Source organism: Malus domestica, chromosome 16 (assembly GCF_042453785.1).
Source record: "Malus domestica chromosome 16, GDT2T_hap1".
Taxonomy (NCBI): Eukaryota; Viridiplantae; Streptophyta; class Magnoliopsida; order Rosales; family Rosaceae; genus Malus; species Malus domestica.
The window spans coordinates 27,764,510-27,787,262 of record NC_091676.1 but is presented as its reverse complement, the minus strand read 5'-3'; the positions used below and the strand labels follow the sequence as shown (position 1 = coordinate 27,787,262).

The window sequence follows — 22,753 nt, the reverse complement described above, 5'->3', positions numbered from 1 at the left end:
ACAAAACAATGTTCTTTATTAATCAATGATTGGATTATGGTAATCTAATTAATTATCTCTATAGTAGAGATAATATGGTAGTGTTAACTGTTTAGAAAATAATGATGCTTAAAACCCAAAAGGTTGCAAGATAGTGACTAATCCCAACTAAAGTTGTGATACCTCTAAAACATAAATTACGAGTTGGTCATAGATGGATGTTTTGGATCGTTAGATCCGGATCCAATACCTTCTTGTTAAAATTGTATAGAGGTGAAATGTTCGAATCTTTATTCTTTTGGAAAGAAGAAAGAATCACAAGGATGTTGAGGTTAATTCACTTAGATGTTAGTGGCACTTGTCCACAAACATAATACTACTCATGTTGGATAACATTCACCGAAGATCGCTCTCGGTTGGACTATAGTTTATTTTGAATAAACACAAGTCCGAATACTTTGCAAAATGTTTCAAAGAATTCAAGAAATGTAAGTTGATGAGTAAGACATCTAAAGTATTTACCTCCTTAGATTTGATCCAAGGAAAGGTAACACTTTAGATGAGTTTCCATGAAAGATATCAAGGAAAATAGCATCATAAGATAATGTATTTCTCCATTAGGAGAAGAACGAACTCGAATAAGATTTAGTTCGTTAGATGTTATCTATTACCCATATATAGGATATATACTTCTAAAACAATATGATTGTCAATGAGAAGATCTTCCAATATTTTCATGACTCCATAAGATGTAGTTGGAAAGAAAGTCAAATCTTAAGCATGTTAAAGATTTGGGATTGTGTGCTAATAAGCAATATTTGTTTGATAACAATCTTGTAGGATATCCTTAAAATAACTTTTGGATATCGCTTCTATAAACCAACTAACAAATGTTGTTTTGTTGGGTAGTTCATTGTAATTCTACAATGTGATTTGCCTAAAAGCAAATGAATGAGAGATAGAACTCAAAGAATGAGTTCTTTGAGAGACAAGAAAGTAATCAACAAATATAACAACCTAGTTCCTATACCTCAAGCTCCAAGGTAGTCGATATGGATTTATAAACCATCTCAGTTGAATGGTTTTGAACTTTATGACTATGTCATAGAGTTGCACCTCTTAATTCGAAAGAAATAAGAATAAAATCCTTATGACTACATTGAGTGCATATACGATATATACTCAAGGAAATGGTAAAGTACCATTTGACTCGAAATAATGAAACCTTCATAGCTAATTGGTAGCTTAAGGTGACTACAATCAAATAGAATGGTTGACTTTAAAGGAACCATTTTTGACGTAGTCTTGGTTTCAATTAATTCGAAGATTGCTAGCTACAACTAAATGGTGATTCAATGTTTGGACATTATTAAGATAGTCTTGATAATATGTCTAAAACTATAAATCACAAGACATGTAAGTTGTAGAGATCCATCCATCATGGATCTTAGCAAGTTAGTGGGAGCTATTTGCATTTTATGAGAAAAAGGATCAAATCGTTTGATTTCTCATAAAGATGTAAATGAATCTTTTGTTTACTAGTTTTACAAAAGATTAGTGGGAGTTACTCATGTTCCTAAAAATTTAAATATATATGATATATTAATTTTGGAAATGAAAAGAATACTTCTTCGTTAAAGTTATGACTTTAATACATTATATGAAGATAGAATGTATATGGGAGATATAGTCTATATACATGGGATGGAAATCTATAATGATATATTTCATGATATAATTGGATTATATCAATCCCTAATAATAGACAATGGATGCTAGGAAGTTTCTCATATGATGATAAACTTCAATTAGAAGGATGACTCTAGTAAGACTAGCAAGTTGCCATTCTCAAAGAGAGCGTACTCTTTGACTCCCAAAGAAATAATGCGTAAATTGAATCCTTTATGCATACGCAGAAAGGTGATTTATGTATTTCATATTGTATGAAAAACATTGATATGAGTTGTACCTAGAACAGGTACAAGACGATATCAGTGCAAGCCCAGGATCAGAACCATGGCAACTGTCAAGTGAGTTCTTAAGTATATAAGAAATACTAAAGGATAAATTCCTCAAAGATCGAGGAAGAATCAAAGTAATGTAATGGAAGCGTAAATGTATTAGATTATGAATCTAATCCATCATTGGATGTTTCTTCATTATGAATGAAGAGATAAATGAATATCTCTTTATTATGACTAAAGAGATATTTGGATGGAAACATTAAAGTAATGACTTTAGTGTGTTCCATTATGAATGCAAGATATATTGCCATATAGAAGTTTACAACAATGTTGTTTGGATGGGAAAGTTCATTTATGAACTCTCTATTCGATTCCAACCAGAAAGTGTATGACACTAATGGGGCGATAGCTCAAGCCTGGGAATCAAGGTCTCATCAAGATCCGAACTCAAATGAGAGACTGAACCACATGATTGAGAATCATGTATAATGGTGAAGTCGTTATACTCAAGGTTGATTCTATGGATAACACATATAGATATCCACTGTCTAGGCCTACTACTCAGCCATTTATGAAATGACTACAGAAGAGGTATCATACTGATGACCAAGCTGATTGGCTCTAGTGCAAGTGGGAGATTGTTGGAAATGTGCCCTAAAGCCAATCATGTGATGATACTTTACGGACATTTCACATGTTAAACTAATCTAGTTTTACATATAAAGGGCAAAGATTATTGTTTGAGCCGTCTCATATAAATGTTATATGCTTAAACGATAAAGTCCAAGGAATATGTGATTGGGAGAATGTAATCTAATGAAGTTAGATTCATGAGACCATTCTTTCGTAGACACATCCTAAATGTTTCTGATCATAGGATTGTCAATTGGGCATTGACAGTCCGTTAAGATCGGTACGTACTATGTCTTCTCTCAGGGAGAGTGATTAGTCTCGAGTCATTGGTGTGTGTGACATCAAGACAAGTACGTAGGTGCTCAATAGAGAATGAGTACACTGAACGTGATCAACGAAGAGTTCTCATATTCCATGTCACATAAGAACTCATGGTTGGGATAATGCAAAGTAGTCCTTTGACCTGAGGCATTACAGTTGTCTTGTGGTTAAGTCCTTGATCTTTGATTATGTCAAAGTCACCCCCTTGGGGTGTCCACGGCATCGTTAGGGTCAAGTGACTTAGCTATGGAGACAAGTGAATGCGCAACAAGGGATCTCTAACCTTCAAACAGTTGAGGGAGAATACTCTATGATATGATTTAGAATCTCTGGCCAGAGTATGAATGAGATTAGGGAATGCTTTCCAAATCACATTCAAGTAAATCATATAAGCACAAGATTCACATTGGATAGTAGACATGAACAAATAAACTATCAAACCAAACAATGTGGTCAAGAGTATTAGATTAGAGAAAGACCATATTGCATTTGTAATCCCGAACTGAATAGGTTCTCTAACCTCTTCTGATTAGCTTGGGTAACCATGACATGCTGCTAGGCGTCAACCATGGTTTGTGGAAGCCCTAAACGTGTGTAATCACTAAAGGGAGAATTGAAAATAGTTTCAATTCACAATCGATGTAAAATGGTTTTAATCGCCCACTACCTCGCTAAAAGGAACCTAATGGATCGCACACCATAAAAGGTAGAGATTGGAGATTAAACGGAAATGAGTAAGAATGATTAAATGGTTTAATCATTTATTTATGGCAAGGATTAATTAATATGTTAATTAATCAAACGAATAAGTTCGTTAAAGACTTCGGGATAGTTTTGGACCTTAAGGCCCAATGGGCTTCGAACGTCAAGCCCATTAACTTAAGTTGTATGACAATTTAATGAATAAAGATTCATTAAAGCCCAAAAGCCCAAAATCCCCTAAATGGCCGGCCATGATGAAATGAATTAGGGTTTTGGTTGTTTAGGTCACCTAAAGAAGTGACTATATAAATGATTTTATAGCCAAATATTCATTAAGGATTAAAAGGGTTTATTTTTGGGGAAAATTGGTGAGAATTGTCTCTCCATTTCTCTCTAAAGAGGCCAACACCTTGGAGGGTACATCTAGCAATCCTACTACTCCAAGGTCACTTATTTCTTCTACAATCTAACCTTGGTGAAGAGACTTAGAGGTTCTCAATTTTGGGAACTTGGAGAACCTATTTTTCCATCCAAATCCATGGATCTAAGAAGCAAGGAATGAAGGCCCTATCTCTTTGGGTGATTAGCCTTTGCTTATGCAAAGAGGAATCTACAAAGGTATTAATTTCAACTCACTTTGTTTTGAGTTGATTATTGGTTCACCAATCTACTAGGCTTTGAATTTCATGGTAATGTTTTGTTTTTGGGTGCATACAAGCATGATTCCGCCTTTAATTGTTAATTGCATGCTATATGATGTTGCTCAAATGAACATGTTTTTCAAAATAATTCCTTCACAAGAGGCCCTGATTCATCTCAACCATCACTTTTGGTGAAACTGTACAAAGAACTACCGACGCATCCACCTCGCCCGTGGAATCAAACAATTTCTGAAAATAATTCACTATTACCAAAGACATACCGTCCTTACTTTCATGCCACTACCCAACTTCATCAAACAATCCATATAGCCCATTACTTCATTGTCGTCGAAAAGCCTTATGATGAAAATATCTTGTATTTTGATCACCAAGACTTAACCAATTCTCTTTGGACCGTTGACACTAGAACTCCTCTTCTTGTGCCAATAGTGAGTGTAAACGATATACAACTCGTGCCTTTGAGCAATAGTAGTGTCCGTGAAAGGCTTACCAAAGAAGGCATGTAGTTTATCTTCCGTCTCGACAATCTTCCCAGGAATGGATCGCTCAGTACTCCTAACCCATTTTAGCAATTGTACCCATGTGGCCTTAATCTTTTCGACAACTTGAAACATAAGAGACCCTACACAGTTTGTAGACCATCATTCTTTTACTGCTGTCTCGCAACCATCTCGCACTGACCACTCATCTTCATACCTAAAACTCTTCTTAAACTTGGCTCGTTTCCTTACATCCCACTCCAACAAGATCGATATATGATCGTAGATGTAGGCTTCAAATGAACAACTTTAAACCTCATAAATAAGTCTAACCAATCTTGTTTAGCTAGCGCTTGATCTAATCAAACCTTGATATCGCCACCCCTCATCGTTGCCCAAGTGAACTTGTTACCTACAAAGCCCATATCTTTCAGAGCACAATTCCTCTGCGCATTCCAAAACCCTTCCATTTGCCTTTCGCTATGTGCATCACCACCCTCCTGTTCAATGGCTTGGAGAACTTCATTAAAATCTCCTAAACAACACCATGGTAAAACCGAATTCTCCTTAAGTCGACAAAGCAACTCCCATGACTTGTATTGATTAGCTTCAACTGGAAAGCCATAAAAGAATGTAAGCCTCAAGTTAATAGCATCTCCAATTCCACCCACTTCAAGATCGATGTGATTTGAAGAGTTTGTTATTCAAGTATTTGATTGGTTGTCTCAATTATTGGACCCCATAAAAGGATAAAAAGATTTATTAAATGACATTATTATTTAACAACTAAAATTGATAAAGAATGCAAAGATTTCTTTTGGGGGAGAAATACTAAACTCAAAACAATGGCTTGGAAAAAGGTTTGTTCTCCAAAGAATCAGGGTGGCTTAGGAATCAAACGGATTGATCATTTTAACAATGCTTGTTTAGCCAAATTAGGTTGGAAAGTTTTAACCAACAAAGAAAATTGGTGGGCTGAAATAGTCAAAAGTAAATACATACGTAAGACCGATTTTTTAAATTCGAAGATTAAACAAAACTACTCACTTGCTTGGAAAGACATTATTTCTAATAAGAACATCATGCATGAGGGAATGAGATTGATTATGGGTAATGGTGAAGACATACTCTTCTAGACCCATCATTGGGTTTTTCCTTACGCCCTTTTTCATTTAATCCCATGAATGATAGGAATAATATTGATTGGAATCTTAAAGTAAGCAACTTTATAGTTCATAATAGTTGGGATAGCATTAAATTAGCTACTGTAGTTAATGATGACATCATTAGAAAAATTTGTTGCATTCCCGTCCCTTTACAGGAGTCGAATGACAAGTTAAGTTTGGGCTTAACCAATAATGGAAGCTTTTCTATTAAGTCTGCTACCTGGCTCCAAAATCGGAACAATCACTCTAGTAATCGCCTTACTTTGTTAAAGAAAATGTGGAAGCTAACTATTGCTCTTAAGCTTAAAATGTTTGCTTGGCTTATGATTCAGGAAAGATTGCAAACCAAAAAACGCTTAAGTTGTTTTGTTAAAAACATTGATGAGTTATGTCCGTTATGTAATACAATCAAAGAAGATCAATGTCATCTCTTTTGTAATTGTGTTTTTGCTACTAAAGTTTGGGGCTTAACTCTTGGTAGTTTTAATAATGGTAACATAAGTACTAATGATAAATTTTTTTTTTATTGGATGGAATCCTTAAGTTCTAATGACAAAGACGGCCTTTCTGATCTTAGTAAAGTAATTCTGAACTGCTGGCAAATCTGGATGGAAAGAAATAACTTGGTGTTCAGAAGTGTGCCCCCGATCACGGCGCTTTGTGTTTCTATCACCAGTAGTGTTGGTTCGGCTTTTTTCAAGGCTAATGGGAAGTGTGACTCCAAGGAGGCTTTACCTATCTCTTCCTTTATTAAATGGCATCCTCCTAACCGGCATGATGTGATTAACCTTGATTTTGATGGTTCAGTTTCAAACAACTGTGCCGCTGCTGCCTTTGTGCTCCGTAACAGTAATTCACAGGTGATTAGGGCGGGGGATCTTAACCTTGATGGCATTACTATTTTTGTAGCAGAAGCGATGGGTTTGCGAGAAGGGCTCCAGTGTGCTAGGCGCAAGGGTTTCACCAAAGTGATGGTGGATGAGGACTCTAAACTCATCATTGAAATTGTGCAAGGTCACTGGGGGATTCCTTGGAGAGTCAGCTCTATAATCAATGATATTCGTATCCTAACTCGGTCTTTTAGTCATGTTAATTGGAAGCACATTTTCAAGGAAGCAACCCTTGTTGCGGATGCTTTAGCTCACCTTGGCCTCTCCCTCTAGAATCCTCATTATTGGGATTTCTGTTTACTTGATGTTGCTCTTCCTGCCTTTAATTTTGATTGTATTGGAAACGGTTGTACTAGAGGTTTCGTGCTTTAATGAATTTCTTTGCATAAAAAAAAAGACGTTATTATTTAACATATCAGGTGAAGCAAAATATTGTACAAAATGTCAAATTGTCACATAAGCCATTAAATATCATTTTGATGTTTATAATTTGACACCTCCTTTGGTAATTTGAGATTTTACTATAGGCAGTAACTCAACTCTTTATAAGTATTTGTAAGGTGGGACCTTTTTACTTTTATATCTTCAAATGCCCGCTCATGGGTGGGGATTTTTTTGTGATGTGGAGCACATGTGAAAGGAGAAATCGTGCAAAGACTTATAAGAGGTAGGGCAACTCTACATATTAGAAACTCAAATTTCTTCATTGTATCAGAGTAAGTTGGTCTATGTGTGAAGCTCAACAGCCCTCCACGTCACCCAATTCGTGTTGTCTATGTGTTTGGCTTGAAAATTCGTCACATATGAGGGAGTGTGTGATGATGTGAAGTTAAAAGAGTTTCATATCGGAGAAAAAAGAAACGTTGCAAAGGCTTATAAGATGTTGCTCTACTCTTATATTGCCAATTGGTTTTATGATGAAATCCCAATTTTCTTCAATTGTAGCTAGCTAAATGATTGAAATGTTAATTTGGTTAGCAACTTCAAACAATACTAGCTTTTTCTCGGAGCCCTAATCTCAACCCACCAACTTGATTCTCAATCCCCAGCTCTCATCTCCCTTGCTTAGCATCTCAAAAATAAAATAAATAATGGGTTGAGTTTTGGAGCTAAATCATTTAATGGTCTCTCTCTTCAAGTTCATTATTTAAATGGATATGGAAGTCGAGAAGAAGAAAGATAAATTATAATTCATAAATGCGGAGGAGGGGAGGCAAAGAGAAAGGCAAAAATCACACTTTTATTGTCAAACTCAAAACAGGAGCGAATTGGTTTTTACACTCCGCTGTACACACTTTTCCCATCCTCTCATATCAATACAACCTAAGCCCTAATTTTCTCTACCAAAATCAACTCCGAACCCCGGTCAAACGAAAAAAAGATTTTCGATTTTTGAATAATAAATTTAAAATTGACTGACTAAATGCGCTCACAACAAACCTGTCACCACAAAGAAAACCAAGAACTAAGTAAGCCAAAATGCAAACCTAGACATTCAAACCAACTCAAAACACCGACAAGGGGAAAAACAGAAGAAAAAAATCGTTTGTTCCTGTCCAATCATGAAAACTAGCTTCTTGGGAGCAGAAGCAGCTAAAAATGCACGGCTGCTGTCCCTTTCCCTCCTGAGAAATTGTGTTCCCCCACTGTAGGAAGAAAGAAAGCAAAATGTTAATCAGAATGCTTCCATGGTTAGAAGTCAACGAAAATCAAACTGTAGTTTTCGTAAGGAAAGATTATGTACGGTTGGTGGGCAAGCATTCCGACGCATGCAACATAAACTTCAGCAAGCTGAAGAAAATGAAGAGTACGAAGATATTCAAAACAATTGAAGGGCCATTTTAAGCTTGTTCTGTTTCCATTTGGGAAACTTATGGAAAGCATCCTTTGCCATCCCGAAATGCTCCCTGAACTCCTCTGCTGACAAGTAAATCTGCTTGTGCCAAACCCACATATATAAGGATGGAATCGAATACGTATGCTTATGATGCCATAATCATTATATGGAATTCCAGTATGTTACCTCTCGCTTCGTCACATCAATATCTGTAACAGGATCTTGTGATGTTGTTTTAAGGCGTTCATATGGGTAAACTGGGAGGTTCTCATCTTCTGCTTCACCCTCCTTCACATCTTCGTGTATGGTGAGGGATTCTAGTTTACCGCTCACAGAATTCTCCTTGTTATTCGTTTCCTGTTGTTTTGGTTTGGGGGGCCCTTGGCTCACTGCAGCCATGGAAAAGAATGCTTCAAATTAAGTACCTCTTAAGGAACTGAGTGCTTCAATTTTTAGTGTGAAGGAGGGAGCTTAACTGATACTTACCTTTCGGCGATCTTGGTATATTAGATTCTCTTGCTGGTCCTGTTTTCTCGAAGCTAGCAGTGAGTGCTGCTATAGCTGATGATTTTGAAGCCAATTTTGATGAATCTGGAGTCACAGATTTGGGGTACAGCTTTCTGACCATTGGAGGTGGAGTTGAAAGGTTTCTGACATTAGCATTCTCAAAAGTAGCAGCCAGTGCATTGAAAGCTGGAGATCTACCCCTCACACGAACTCGATCGGGGCTGAAAGACATGCTTCTGGAACGCTGTGATTTATCTGGTACACTAGACCTTCCACCATAAGATACTGGTGCTCTCCGTTTTGGTTTCTAGTTAAGCATCAGATAATTAATCAGGCAATAAATAATATATGTATTAATCTGGAAACAAGATGCGACAAGTTGCATGTGTACAGTCAAAATGTAGAAGTGCCACACTTGCATTAACCACACAGATCTCAACAACGTGTGAGTATTGATGGTTGACTAATATTATGAATACTAATCCTTCTTTCCTATATACTTCCTGTGCACTTGGATTACACCTGTTAAATAAAACTTTTTACCTATAAAAATGTAAATTGTAACAAAACTTTCATACAGAAATTTATAGCACATAAACACCATGGCTAGCAACTCTGGCATATACATTTGAGCATCCTAACCCACCCTAAATAGAACCACCAAATGGGATGGCTCTTATGCAAATACGAGGAGATACATGGTACTTAGTCAACTTAATTTGGCATTTCAGGTAGCTCTGGTTCCAAAGGTGCTACAGCTATGTTTTGAAGGGATTTTATCAGATCAGATGTGAAGCCCGCAAAACTTTACAGACACGGAGAACTTAATGTCCCAAATTCTACACATTCTTTGAATTTGTGAGACAATCATGGGAGATAGTCAATATTTACTTAGAACTGAAGCCAAACAAAACACCAAAAACCAATATATATTGATATAATATTCTCCGTGTAATATCTCATTACAAGATATGGGAGATCGTCCACTGAATTTGGGGTTGTAGTCAATATCCCATAATAGACTTATTGAAACTTCAACAAAAGTTCGATCAGGTATGCCATAGAAAATTCAAAATAAGTATAGATGTGAACAAACTCATAAGATTACTCACGATCAACTTCTCATGCAATCAATACTACAAAAGAAGGCTTACATTTAGAGTTGGAGTACCCCCATTTTTTAGTATAGTAAGCTTCCTTTGGAAAGAGTTCCCATGCATCTGTACCAAGAACATAAGGACAATCAGATTCTCAAAAAGATCTCAAATTGTGGTGACAACTTGATAATGATTATAGGACTCACAGCAGATTTTGCAGAGTCCCAAATGAAGAAGCGTGTGAAGAAAGGTGGCTCACTTCCTTCCATGACGATATATATTGAAGCTTCACGAGATAATTTTTCCATTAAAAAATCATGCTCAAGAAATTTCTGTCAAAAGTCAAAATTGCCAAGAAATAGTAACATTAGAAAGTCTTAAAGATAGTTCACACAATGACAATTGTTAGCCAATATGAGAAACATAACACTCAGATTAAGTTTCTACCGAAAGTCAATAAAATTTCAAAGTGAGTGACATGTATCTTAAAGGACGGTTGACACAGTTGTTCTAATATTACAATCTCCAGTCAGATTACAAAATTATTCAGGTAAATAATCGTGTGGAGCAATATTAGAAGTTTCAGTATATAGATTTAAGAGTTTCTATTTCACGGTGGACAGTGCACATCAGACTGAACGGAAAAAAAACATTTTGATATATAAATACTAGCTTGTGAACAAAAACAAAAATACAGCTATTGCTTCAAGACGAACTATAAAAAGTCGTACCTCCCCAATAGTTAAAGCCTGCATCCTATCCTTGGATTTGACCTGTTGGCCGACCCAAACGAAGATGTCTGAGTGACAATCCAAGATGAATATATCTTCAGTCATCAAATCGTCCTGGGTGAAGTTGTATATCTCTACTACCTGCAACAATGACTTCAATTTAAAGCTGTGTGCAAAGATAAATCCGAAGGTTCCATAACTTTGATCAGTTGATGCAAGAAATCTCAATATTTCATGCAAGTTGAATTATTTTAATCACCTCATTCTTGAGTTTCATAATCTGTTTATGCTATGATTTACGGACATAGACAGAACTATCAACTATCATGTGTAGATAAAGCCAGGTGTCAGACATGTCAACTCCCAGAAACCTAGACAAAGGGATGAGCTGAATATCATATTTTTGGTTTTTGAAACCTAATGTGTGCAATACACCAAGTTCGATAGTATGCGAGCATGAAAGATCGAAAATTAACCATGTTGATTTATCATGTTAGAAATGAAAAACACAACCCTTTATAACTTTATTTTGTTTCGATTACAACCCTTTTTAACTTTTCTCAAGTAACTGAAGCAAATTTTTTGAAAGTATTAGTATCCGAATGAATGTCTGAAACAGGGGGACAAGAATGTCATGTTCTTAGGTTTCTAAAAAGGCTGCTTTTTTAAAAGAAGAATGTCATGTTCTTAGGGGTTCGGAGATCAGGAAGTACCAAAGAGCGACGACTTTCGCTACCTAGGATCTATCTTGCAAAAGAACGGAGAATTAGATGGAGACCTCAACCATAGAATACAAGCTGGATGGATGAAGTGGAAGAGTGCATCTGGCGTGTTGTGTGACTGCCGTATGCCACTAAAGCTCAAGGGAAAATTTTATAGGACAGCAAAAAGGCCGGTGATGCTGTATGACACGGAATGTTAGGCGGTGAAGCATCAACACGTACATAAAATGGGTGTAATGGAGATGAGGATGCTTCGTTGGATGTGTGAGCACATGAGAAAGGAGAAGATTAGGAATGAGGATATCCGAGGTAAAGTAGGAGTAGCCGAAATTGAAGGAAAGATGAGAGAAAATCGGTTACGGTGGTTTGGACATGTTCAAAGAAGGCCTACTGACGCTCCGGTTAGAAGATGCGACAACGGGACAGAGGTCCAGGGCTGAAGGGGTAGAGGAAGACCTAGGAAAACTTTGGAAGAAACTCTAAGAAAAGACTTGAGAGTACTTGGATCTAACGGAGGACATGACACAGAACCGAGCACAATGGCGTTCTAGGATTCATATAGCCGACCTCACTTAGTGGGAAAAGGCTTTGTTGTTGTTGTTGTTGTTGTTGTTGTTGTTTGTATTAAATCATAAGGTTATGACATAATACAAAAAAATACGTCTCATGAAACAATAGTATAAAAAATCGTTCAAAAAATTCATGTACTTCATAATACATATAACTGAAAAGATCATGCATCTTGCACAGTCTAACATTCATGTTGTGGATTGATGATTCACCTTTATACTATATATTTTACCCTAATCCTAGCATTAATTTATTGATTATTTTGGTGAGATTTTGATACTTTGAATTATATTTATAATGTAACACATTCGACTTCCCCTTGAGCATAAAGTAATCAAATGGACGAATTTTGGAGTGATTCCAATTGGAGATGTTCATGAGTCTTTCAAGCTGATTGAATCAAAGTTTCAAAATTTTCTACTGAGCCGTTTGACTGTGGCAATGAAATAAAGACCCAGTGCGCAGTTTTCCCAGATTGACGTTTTTGGATGTTTTGGGTATTTTGAAGGTCAAGATGGCATATTTTGAGGAAAATTCCTTCTAAGAATTTGTTGGGGGACGGCTTAAGCTTTAAAAAGAGACATTTTGGGACCAAATCGGAGTTGATTTGGTCTGTCAAAAGTCTGATTTTATGAGAAGTTCGAATTTCAGTTCAAATAGGAAACCTTTTATTTGCTAGTTTATTATTTTATTATGTTTCCTAGTTTTATTCTAAGACCCTTTCTAGGTAGAGTTTTATTTTGCATTAGTATAACTAAGGCTATTTAGCCATGAGAGGGAAACGCACACACTAATTGGGAGAAGTTGGCTAGGGTTTGACAATTTGTATTTTTCTTTCAAGGTGTTTTCTATCCTTTTTCTATTTCAATAAAATTCCTTTTGTTTTATGGTTGTTCGTAACTAATTTCGTTTGCTAGGGCTAGGCCATGAGCCTTAGCATGAATAAGTAATCTTTATTTAATTGTTTATAATATTATGCATGCATAATTTGAATTATTAATCACTGTGTTTAAACTGTCTCTGTCTTAATGCTTAGCTACCATTAGGATGTTTAGATAAGTAATCGGATGCTATTAGGTCGGAATATCACCAGAGGATTGAGTATTGCTTCTTATGGTTAATAATTGCAATTTCACCTAAGGTGAACATCACCCTCTTATGGATTGCATGGTTTTTCAAAGGGTTTTCACAAAACTCAATGAGTCTTGCATATTCATATTTGATCTGAATATCACAGACGAGTTGCATGTTAGATATACGCTCTTGCTTAATATCACGAGGAGAATATGCATTAGGAAAACCTAACCTTTAAAGTTGCATGTGTAATTCATAAGTAATTGGTAAGGTTAATAGGATTGTTAGGGTGATGGCGGAACCCTAGGCTTTTACAAATTGATTTTCAAAACCGTTTACTTTTGTTTTCTTTACTTTGTTGATTTATTTAACTGTTTTTATTTTAAATTCGTTTTTAATGTTTTAATCACAAAATGAACATTTTCCAAACTTTGTTTTGAATAATTAATTAAGAGTTGGTTTTAAATACAAATTATTCATTCAATTCCTATGGAAAACGACCTTGTTTGAGCTGCTATACTATACTACGATAACCCTTTACTCTTGCAAGTATTTTTAAGTGTTTTTATCCCTACTTTTGCAGGTGGTAAAAATCTTATCATGGATTAGAAATGATAAACCGAATTATGTACCTTCAAATTTCCTGAAGTTCGATGTGCGGCGTGGTCATAGTCAGAACAACAGAAAGGGGAGAAAAAGGTCAAAAACTTCAAGGTTTAAACCAAACTGAAGATAGAAAAATACAAGATATGAAAATTTTATCATCTGCTCAGATACGTTTCATACCATTTGAGAAGGTGCAAGAAAATAGGCGAGGGTCACTTTCGGAAGATCGTACAATCTTTTGGCTGGGATACTCGGTCTTTCCTCCTAATAACTCCCAAAACTGTTCAGACTCGGAATTTTCCTTTTGCGTTTTCGACTGAAGATCCGGCTGTAGACAATTGAGACAATATAAGAATGAGATTAATAAGTAGATCATCCCACTAAAAAAACATACATTATAAGGACCCCTTCACACACAAAACAGATGTTCAATAAAAGAATCGAGAGCACCCTCGTGAAATAATATGTTAGAAGTTGAATCAGCCAAATCGACCTTACTGTAGTTCACCTGTGAGTAGGATGACAATATTTATACAAATGGTATACATGCAACGATACATGTCACAAGAGGGGCCAGCCTTTCTACTGTTAGAGATATTTACAAATAAATATCTCACCTAGAAAGGTCTATCTTCTATAGCACTTTCTATAGCTAAAAGAAAACATAGAGGATAACCTTTATTAAATCGAGCTGCCTCTCAACGAGTTCCTGATCATCTGAGTTTGTGAGGCTTCCAGACCAGGTAAAGACAGTTGAGCCACTATGTAATATATAACAGTATGAGGAATTCAAAGATGATGCAACCTGATGGAAGGGATTAAGAGGAAAAGGAAAGAAAGGATGATTGTTAACATAACTTCCAAATAAAGGTCGTACCCAGTGCACAAGGCTCCCGCTTTACGCAGGGTCTGGGAGAGGTGAATGTCGGCTAGCCTTACCCCCATTTATGGAGAGGCTGCTCCCAAGTCTCGAACCCGAGACCTACCGCTCATGGGCGAAGGCACTTGCCATCGCACCAAGTGCGACCTCTTACATAACTTCCAAATACATGACAGAAATATACAGGTCTATCTTCTATAGGTATCCTTCTGCTAACAGAACCAGGAGAGAAAAGAAAGAAAGAAAGAAAGAAGAGACTTACTGCATCAACTTGTATTGCTTGCATATTATCAGGTCCAGATCCCTGAACACGAAATAATGCAACACCATCTTCTTGATATGTCTCATCTGCAACTTCTCTCTCCACAACATAACTTTTGTATCCATCACTGAGACCACCCTGATAGAATTCACATAGTCCATGTTGTGGTAATTTGAAAACATGCAATTATGATCTAATGATGATTACAATAACTTTCTTTCCTTTCTTTTACTTCAATATAATTTCCTCCATGGTGGCATAAAATTCACAAACCTTCAAAACAATTATGCTTTGGAAGATTGAATAGAACTGAATTGGTTCATTTCCTTCATAGATACGAGCCTACAAATTAGGGACAAAATATCATCAGTAAGCAACAAAGAAATAAGGACATTCAATTACATCAGTGTATCAATGACATCTTTAGTTGAAGGAAAACTACCTGGGCAGCAAGAAACTTCATTGACTCAACCATCTTGCTTGCTAGTGAAATAGCTGATGCTCTTTCTTCCTGTTTTAAGTATAAGATCATATTTAGTAAGCCAGCTAAACTCTACGAACAAATATACATCTCCCTAATCTCGTAAATACGTCACATTGCAAGTCCATGCCAGACCATCAATCACATTGCCAGAAAATACTAAAGTTTTGGAAGCAATCTGATTTAGGTTGAAAATGCCTGATCTCTGTGCTAATTAAATTAAACAGAAGACATCTTTCAAGGTCCCTGGACTTTTTAAGGGAATTGTTGTAAAGCCTTTCAATAGTTTATGATATTCTGAGCACGGTGTCAAGATTAACAAGATGCTAGGTAAATTATTACCTCAACGCTTTGCTTTCCAAACCATGTTCCTATAAGATGTTCCTCTTTATCCTCTCCTGGATATGAATAATGGAAAATATAGCAATCTCCACTGTAAAATTTTGATTGATCAGAAGATTGAAGGCTAATCTTTTCCTGGCCATTCACACGCCAAACCTGCCAAAACATGATATTCCATTAGCAAGATTGCTGATTGCATAACAAAAAAGTTGACATGAGGTTTATATTCACATATCTAGCTCAGTTCCTTCTGCGTGGGGTTAAGGTTTTACGATTCATCAAATATGCACTTCTCAAAGCCTAAAAAGCATTTCTAGTTAATGAATAAATATAGCAACAGTAATATGGAACTACAGAAAAAGCAAAACGTAGAATTTCCATATGAATGTTCATGTTTCCCTGGGACCTCATATGTGATGAGTCAGTGATGGTTCTTGTAAAATGTTACAACCCCTTAGTTTTATGGTTAGAATTCAAAACTAAATATTAGGCTTTCTAACCAAGTTAGTGGTATTTCCATACAATTTATGAGTTGATTCTGAAGCCTTCTTCTTTTATAGCTTCCTCATATACATAGACAACTTTTATATCTTCCTTTTTAACAATTTTGAAAACAAAGACAAAAATAGTGCAGTCAACCAGCTTTATGGAGTTTGTGTTAACAAAAGAGGTTCTTGGTTCAAAGGAAACTTTAGCATAAAGAGTTGAACTAACAAACAAGTACTACCACTGCTACATAAGAATGGTTACCAAAGGAACCAGAAAAATATGAGAAACAACAAAAAGTGCAATAAATACAGATATACAGCACCTGCAAGTTTCCTGTGCAATCAATGTATGGTTGAGGTTCTTCTTTTACAGGATCAGCTTTCAACAGACCCTTCACATTAACCCCTTGACGCTTTAAGAGTGCTGCAGAAAGAAAGAGAAACAACAGAAGTGAGATTTTGCTTGGTTATGATCATAAGAACAATATATGTTGCAAGCAAGAACAAGAAAAAGAAAAAGAAGAAGAAAAGTCAGAAGCAAAACAGTTCAATGACTTACCTGCAACCTTGCCCCTACCATCTTCTGACACAGCTACATCAGCTGTTTGGGGCCATGAATTGAATTTAGACCTAAACATTACTGTCTCAAAGCCCTCAATTACACGAATTATGTGGGATTTCGATCGATCAGGACCATGAACTAACTCCTATATGGAGAAATTGACAGAAAACAAGGGTTACTGAGGACATACATCAAGATGCAACGTTGATGATAGATGGAAAAAGAAAAGGCAATGATAGTACTTCTGCAGCTCCACTTGCACTCCTTCTTTCGTCAAGAGATGTATTTCTCCCCATCCAAACAAACACTTCCAACCCACAATCTAGAAGATAGCACTTATTTGTGTCTAGCAAATCCCTCGTTAAAGCATCACCCTCAACTGGTTCTGCCTGTCCCTTCACAACACTTAAAAGGAAAATATCTTTGTGTCAGAACTACAATATTGTTGGATCTCATAATTCATAATCACAAATGAAACTTCACTATACCAAACGAAGTTATCATTATTGTAGACAATGCTCCAAGTATCTGATTTCTGTTTTTGTCCAAAAGAAGGGAAAATGAATAGATTTTTCAAATGGTCAAAGAGTTGGAAAGAAAAGAAATGGATGACTACATGCACAAGTACACTTATGAATATGTATGACTATGAAGTAACATATTATGCCTTCTAAAAACAATGAGGTCCACTTAATATGGCAGAGATCCTTATAAGATTATACATAATAGAAAAGGGTCAAATTAGATGGAAAATTACCAAAGAAGCTTAGTAGGATAAGAATCAAAACTTTTGTCCTCATCGGTGGCTGTTTTCTTTGGAAGTGGAGCAAAACCACCAAATAAACCCCAAAATTCTCCACTTTCAGCATCAGCCATCAACTTTCCATCCTCTACATAAGTAGATTGACTCAGTGAGACCGAATATGATGGTTAAATATCAACATTGAACTTTCCACTATGTAATTTGACTTACCAATGGAAGCTATCTCACATTTCCCATCATGATATGTGTCTTTAATGTACTGGACAACTTCTAACGCCTTAGCTCTTTCTTGAATAGATGAGTTCGAACCATTAAATTGAAAAATTTTACACTTCGTATCCAAAATAAAAATGTCATCATGGCTGAGTGAAGATCGAGCAAAAGCAACCTGTAATATGTATGTATGTGTGTGACCATTAAATACGTACACAACTTGCACATATATGTGTATGTATGTGACCATGCATGTGTTATGCAGATCAAGTCTTATTCATCATCACCAGAGAACATATGCATATAGACTTGCCTCTTTGACATGGACAACATGTTTTCCTTTGCACACAAACAATCGTGTCTTGTGTTCTTCAGCCACAGCATGTTTGAAACCAGATGCAACTCCACCCTCTTGAGGTATGATACATGGTTTGAAATAAGATAGGAACTTGGCAGTTTCGTGACCCTGTACTTCACGATGCTGGACAGCACGTCCCCCAATGGTTGCATCTAATTCAACTGTCTTGATGGCTGCAGCCCCAGCTTCATCCTGTTTTAACATATCCCCCATGTCAGAAAGATATGCCGAGAATTCAAAATCAGATAATAACTTCAATAGTGTAAATTGTAGAGTTTACCTGGGAAGTATCCTTGCCAAGCCAATAATGGATTTCATGCCGCAAGGCACCACTTTTTGAGGCTGTTGTCTGAATAGGAAGTTAATCAACTCAGAAGTTAGTCAAAGTCTGAAAATGCACAAAACAGAAGCTTAACGCAAAATATAACAGATTGAATATCCAGAATACTAAAATCATTTGATTAACTCATATTTCACAAATAAACTTGTCATGTGGCTCACATCACGACAAAGACAAGGCATGGTTTTAAATGTTTAGGGAAACCAGCAATCACAAAGAAAGCTTCTGGAGGTTGCAGTATACAACTAAGAGTGATTAAAATATATTGGTACATGAGAAATGAGTTTGATTACATCTATTTACTTACTTTTAGGATCACATAAGAGTCCCCCATAAAAAACTTGCCATAAGAGGATTTTGGGACTGGAGCAGGACGAAAGTTTTCAATGCGCCATATTTCAAGTCCACTATACATTTTCAAGGAGATAACATAAAAAACATACAAATCCAAACTTAAAAGAGCAGAAATATATCAGCAGCAACACTATATGGTAACAGTTGCTGCCCTTATGTTTGGTTTCCTTCATTAATTGCAAACTACTGCATTGATGAGAAAACTACATCAGAAGGACAAATGTCAAAAATTGTAAAGAAGCTGAACATTTCATGAGATAAAGGATACGCCTTTTGTCCAGCTCCCTGGAAAGCTGGATCTAAATCTCTCATGGAAACAGCCATTTTGTTTTTGCAGCTGTATCTATAAACTTATCCACAGCTTGGCAAGAAGGTTGGCGTAACAATTTGGCACTACAAAAGAGCATACAAATAAAATGATTGATTACCAAAAAATTCAGATACAACTAGGTACACCTTGCAAATTATTCTAGTAGATAGGGACAATCCACATTTCAGAAATAAGTGTCAGTTATTTATTTGGTGAAGCACTGAACAAAGTTTATCTATACAAAGACAAAATGAACACATACTGATTACTACAACATGAAAGTTACCATAGAGTCAACAAAGATTGTCATCATATACATGTGGATGCAACGTTATGGCTTGGCTAATTCAAACGGTTAGGATTGCACTGAAATTTTAGCAGGATTAGTACAGAATGCTCGCTACATAGGTACAGTCCTTAACGCCAAAGACTATAAGCTTCACACAATGCAGCTCCAACCAAAATGCATAGCATCCTACCGGGAGATTTTAGTCTAGTTATTCACAATTTTTTCTGTCCAATCCGACTAAAACTACTTCTGCAGGCCAAATGCACTAAAATAAATACTTAATATAGCGAAAGGAGAAGGGTATGTAGAAAACAAACGATATTTAACTGAACAAAGAGGACAATGGAAAATACAAAAATGAAGCAAAACTGGTTACTGAAAACCCAGAAAGCATTTCGGATAACACAGACAAAAAGTGCAAGTGAACCATTAATGAAAATAGACACAGAGGCAGAGAAGCAATTCCCATTTCCCACCCAGGTCACATTTTAACACATACACACACACACTCATGTGCGGCCTCACATGCACCCGCACGCATTCACATTCACAGACTCATGGCAGCGAAAACGGAAGGAGTGAAATAACTTCACTGATACTCAGAACCGAAAGAATTAAAATTCTAAGACCATGACGGAGATATACTGCGAGTTCCAAGTTTCGAATTTCGGGACCACTAAATTAGAATATTTAGCTCTAAAAATCATGGAAAATATTATTTAAACAAGTGCAAAAATTAAAAATCTCAGCTGAATTAAGCAACAAAACACGGTGATTTCTCTTGGATCAGTGGCATTCAATCACAACACACCAATCCGATCAAACCCAGATCATCAGAACATAGAAAAATACTCAAAACCCAAATTTTTTTCTAGTGATTTTACGATTAAAAAAACATGTTAAATGGGTTTATCGCGTTTAATTCAGAAAAAAAAAAAAAAAAAAAAACCCAATGAGCAAAACATTGAAAAACTAGAAGATGGTAAAACCCCATAATCGAAAGCTTGAATTTTGAGCATACCTGGAGGATTTTCGGAGGCCCAGATCCAATCTAAAGACGATAAATTACAGAAAAAAAATTCAAGTCATATGCATTTTCTGGAAAATTGATAAAGTGAGAGAGGGTGATGGAAAATTAAAAAAAAATACAAAAGCTGAGAGGAGAGAGAGTAGAGTGTGGGGCCGCAGGAGACGAAGAAGAAAATGGAAAACTGCAGAGAGAGAAAGAAAAAGGTGATGAGAGAGAGAGAGAGAGAGAGAGGGAGGGAGGTTGGAGGGAATGATGAGCTGCCAGGCGTGCTTATCACTAACGGCACAAAGCACAGATGAACTGTAAATTCCCCTATTCAATTATATATTTTAATTTTTTTTAGTAACATTTATATAGTAATTAATTATTGTGTTTTCTGCCTAATTTATGCTTACTTTTAAATTTTCCCATTTTTTTTCAGGTGAAAATTTGATGGGTTTTCAGTATTTTATTTAATCACTTGATCGAATCCGTTTAGCATTTGATGAAATGTGTCTGATGACAAGGTTAATTAAAGGGCAGTACGACATATTATACGAATTTATGAATAGATAGCTCATATGAAAACGATCAATGAAAAGAAACGCTAATTACCTATCAAATTTGGATTAATCAGTCAAACATGTGAAGATTGTTGTTGTTGTACCTTCTGCAGCAGCTTGGTGTTATGTGCTGTGCTTTTTTTGGCATTAAGTTTTATCAAATCCTTTCTGGGTCCGAATCACATTTTCATTTGTTTTTTTTTCTGTATATTTGTAAATTTTAGTAAAATTATAAATTAATTTTGGAAGTAAAAGGGAAAAAATTGAAGGGAAAAAAAGGAAGGAAAGGGTGGTCCGAGAAAGACTTGATGGTTGGTGGTGTAGGGAGCTGACTTCCGCTCTGGGAGGGTTGATTTGGAAAGACAGAAAAACTGGGAAAGGGAAAAGGTCGGGCACCGCCCATCATTCCTACTTTTGCCCATAAAGCCTAAGGTGGGGCTTCATGTTAGGGAGGGACTCCCCTTCTCTCTCTCTCTCTCTCTCTCTCTCTCTCTCTCTCTCTCTCTCTCTCTCTCTCTCTCTCTCTCTCTCTCTCTCTCTCTCTCTCTCTCTCTCTCTCTCTCTCTCTCTCTCTCTCTCGATGTAGAGAAAAACTTGTGTAGGACCATGCCACTAAATTTTCATGAGTGATACTACAATCCATTCAAAAATGACCACGTAGCGAGTTTTAAATATAATTTTTTTCTCATTCTTCCATATTTAAAATTCTCATAATTATTTTTTTCACTAATTAATATGCTTGAATTTAATGGCTTATATTTTGTTTGTTCCCCCACCCCCCTTGTTTTCCCAAATATTCCCTCTAGTTTATATTGCAGGGCATGCCTATCTTCTTTAACTTCCCAAACAATCTCATTGTATAATATTATTTGATTTATCTCTTCGAATATGCCCTTTACGAAGATTGAACCCCTTCCTAATAGCATAAGCATTGCATACTTGAAAGGCTTCAGCATCAGAATTCACCACCATTCTAATTTTTACATCTTCATAAAATTCCATTGTCTCAGCAGCAACCTACCAATTGAAAAAAAAAAAAAGGAATCCACATTAATAAAATACTCATATATATATATATATATATATATATATAAATGGAGAAGGCCAGTTTGGTGAAGCATTTAGAAATGCCAAGAAAGCTCGCATGTCATACTTTAAGTAACTGGATAACTGCCCATAGAAATAGGGTCAAATTCATAAATATGATATAATTCATAAATTATTTACAAGTTGAAAAACAAAATATCAAAAACAAAATTTATCTACTGCAAACATTGCACCCATCACAAGAATGACAATTATGAACCACTAGATGATAACACACGCACTTTAAATTCATTGTCATGCCTTAAATTAATCAGCCTATAACTACATCATCACATTCTATCTTTTCACTATATAGAAAACAAGAAGTAAATAAATAAAAGAAAAATAATACTCCAGATGGACACGAAGCCACAAACTCCCAATAGCAGGTGCAGCGGTTGCAAATTGCAGAGATGGAACTCTCCACAGCAGTTGCAGCAATTGCAAACTGCAGAAACGGAACTGCCATATACCGCATGTTTAAAGTGAGCAACGGTCACTCCACCCTCTCCC

General features: G+C 36.1%; 2 protein-coding genes across 3 annotated transcripts; one reads left to right on the top strand and one right to left on the bottom strand.

The window, feature by feature from the left end:
• Positions 1 to 6,436: 6,436 nt before the first annotated feature.
• Positions 6,437 to 7,069, top strand: LOC139193097 (uncharacterized). Its single transcript, XM_070816059.1, has one exon. It carries the CDS (start codon positions 6,437 to 6,439, stop codon positions 7,067 to 7,069), a length of 633 nt encoding a protein of 210 aa, XP_070672160.1.
• A 949-nt stretch (positions 7,070 to 8,018) lies between these two features.
• Positions 8,019 to 21,346, bottom strand: LOC103419880 (villin-4-like). Of its 2 annotated transcripts, none has more exons than XM_029095582.2 (24): positions 21,207 to 21,346; positions 19,252 to 19,376; positions 18,937 to 19,036; positions 18,570 to 18,638; positions 18,245 to 18,481; positions 17,929 to 18,106; positions 17,713 to 17,845; positions 17,198 to 17,360; positions 16,953 to 17,100; positions 16,717 to 16,817; positions 15,906 to 16,061; positions 15,525 to 15,593; positions 15,356 to 15,424; positions 15,083 to 15,220; positions 14,617 to 14,745; positions 14,121 to 14,268; positions 13,967 to 13,977; positions 10,969 to 11,109; positions 10,444 to 10,569; positions 10,295 to 10,360; positions 9,120 to 9,447; positions 8,820 to 9,022; positions 8,541 to 8,729; positions 8,019 to 8,442 (listed from the first exon to the last, which is right to left on the bottom strand). In XM_029095582.2, the coding sequence occupies exons 2-23, from the start codon at positions 19,305 to 19,307 to the stop codon at positions 8,616 to 8,618; spliced, it is 2,883 nt and encodes a 960-aa protein (XP_028951415.2). In that variant the 5' UTR covers positions 19,308 to 19,376; positions 21,207 to 21,346; the 3' UTR covers positions 8,019 to 8,442; positions 8,541 to 8,615. The 2 variants fall into 2 exon arrangements, with proteins under 2 accessions (XP_028951415.2, XP_028951414.2); XM_029095581.2 differs by lacking the exon at positions 21,207 to 21,346 and adding an exon at positions 20,604 to 20,882.
• Between the last annotated feature and the right edge of the window lie 1,407 nt (positions 21,347 to 22,753).

Coding starts and splice junctions, on each gene's coding strand:
- LOC139193097 (XM_070816059.1), top strand. CDS start 6,437: ATGGAATCCTTAAGTTCTAATGACAAAGACGGCCTTTCTGATCTTAGT.
- LOC103419880 (XM_029095582.2), bottom strand. CDS start 19,307: ATGGCTGTTTCCATGAGAGATTTAGATCCAGCTTTCCAGGGAGCTGGA. Junction 18,107..18,244: donor ATGTTGTCCATGTCAAAGAG/GCAAGTCTATAT, acceptor TACATATTACAG/GTTGCTTTTGCTCGATCTTC. Junction 16,818..16,952: donor TGGTAGGGGCAAGGTTGCAG/GTAAGTCATTGA, acceptor TTCTTTCTGCAG/CACTCTTAAAGCGTCAAGGG.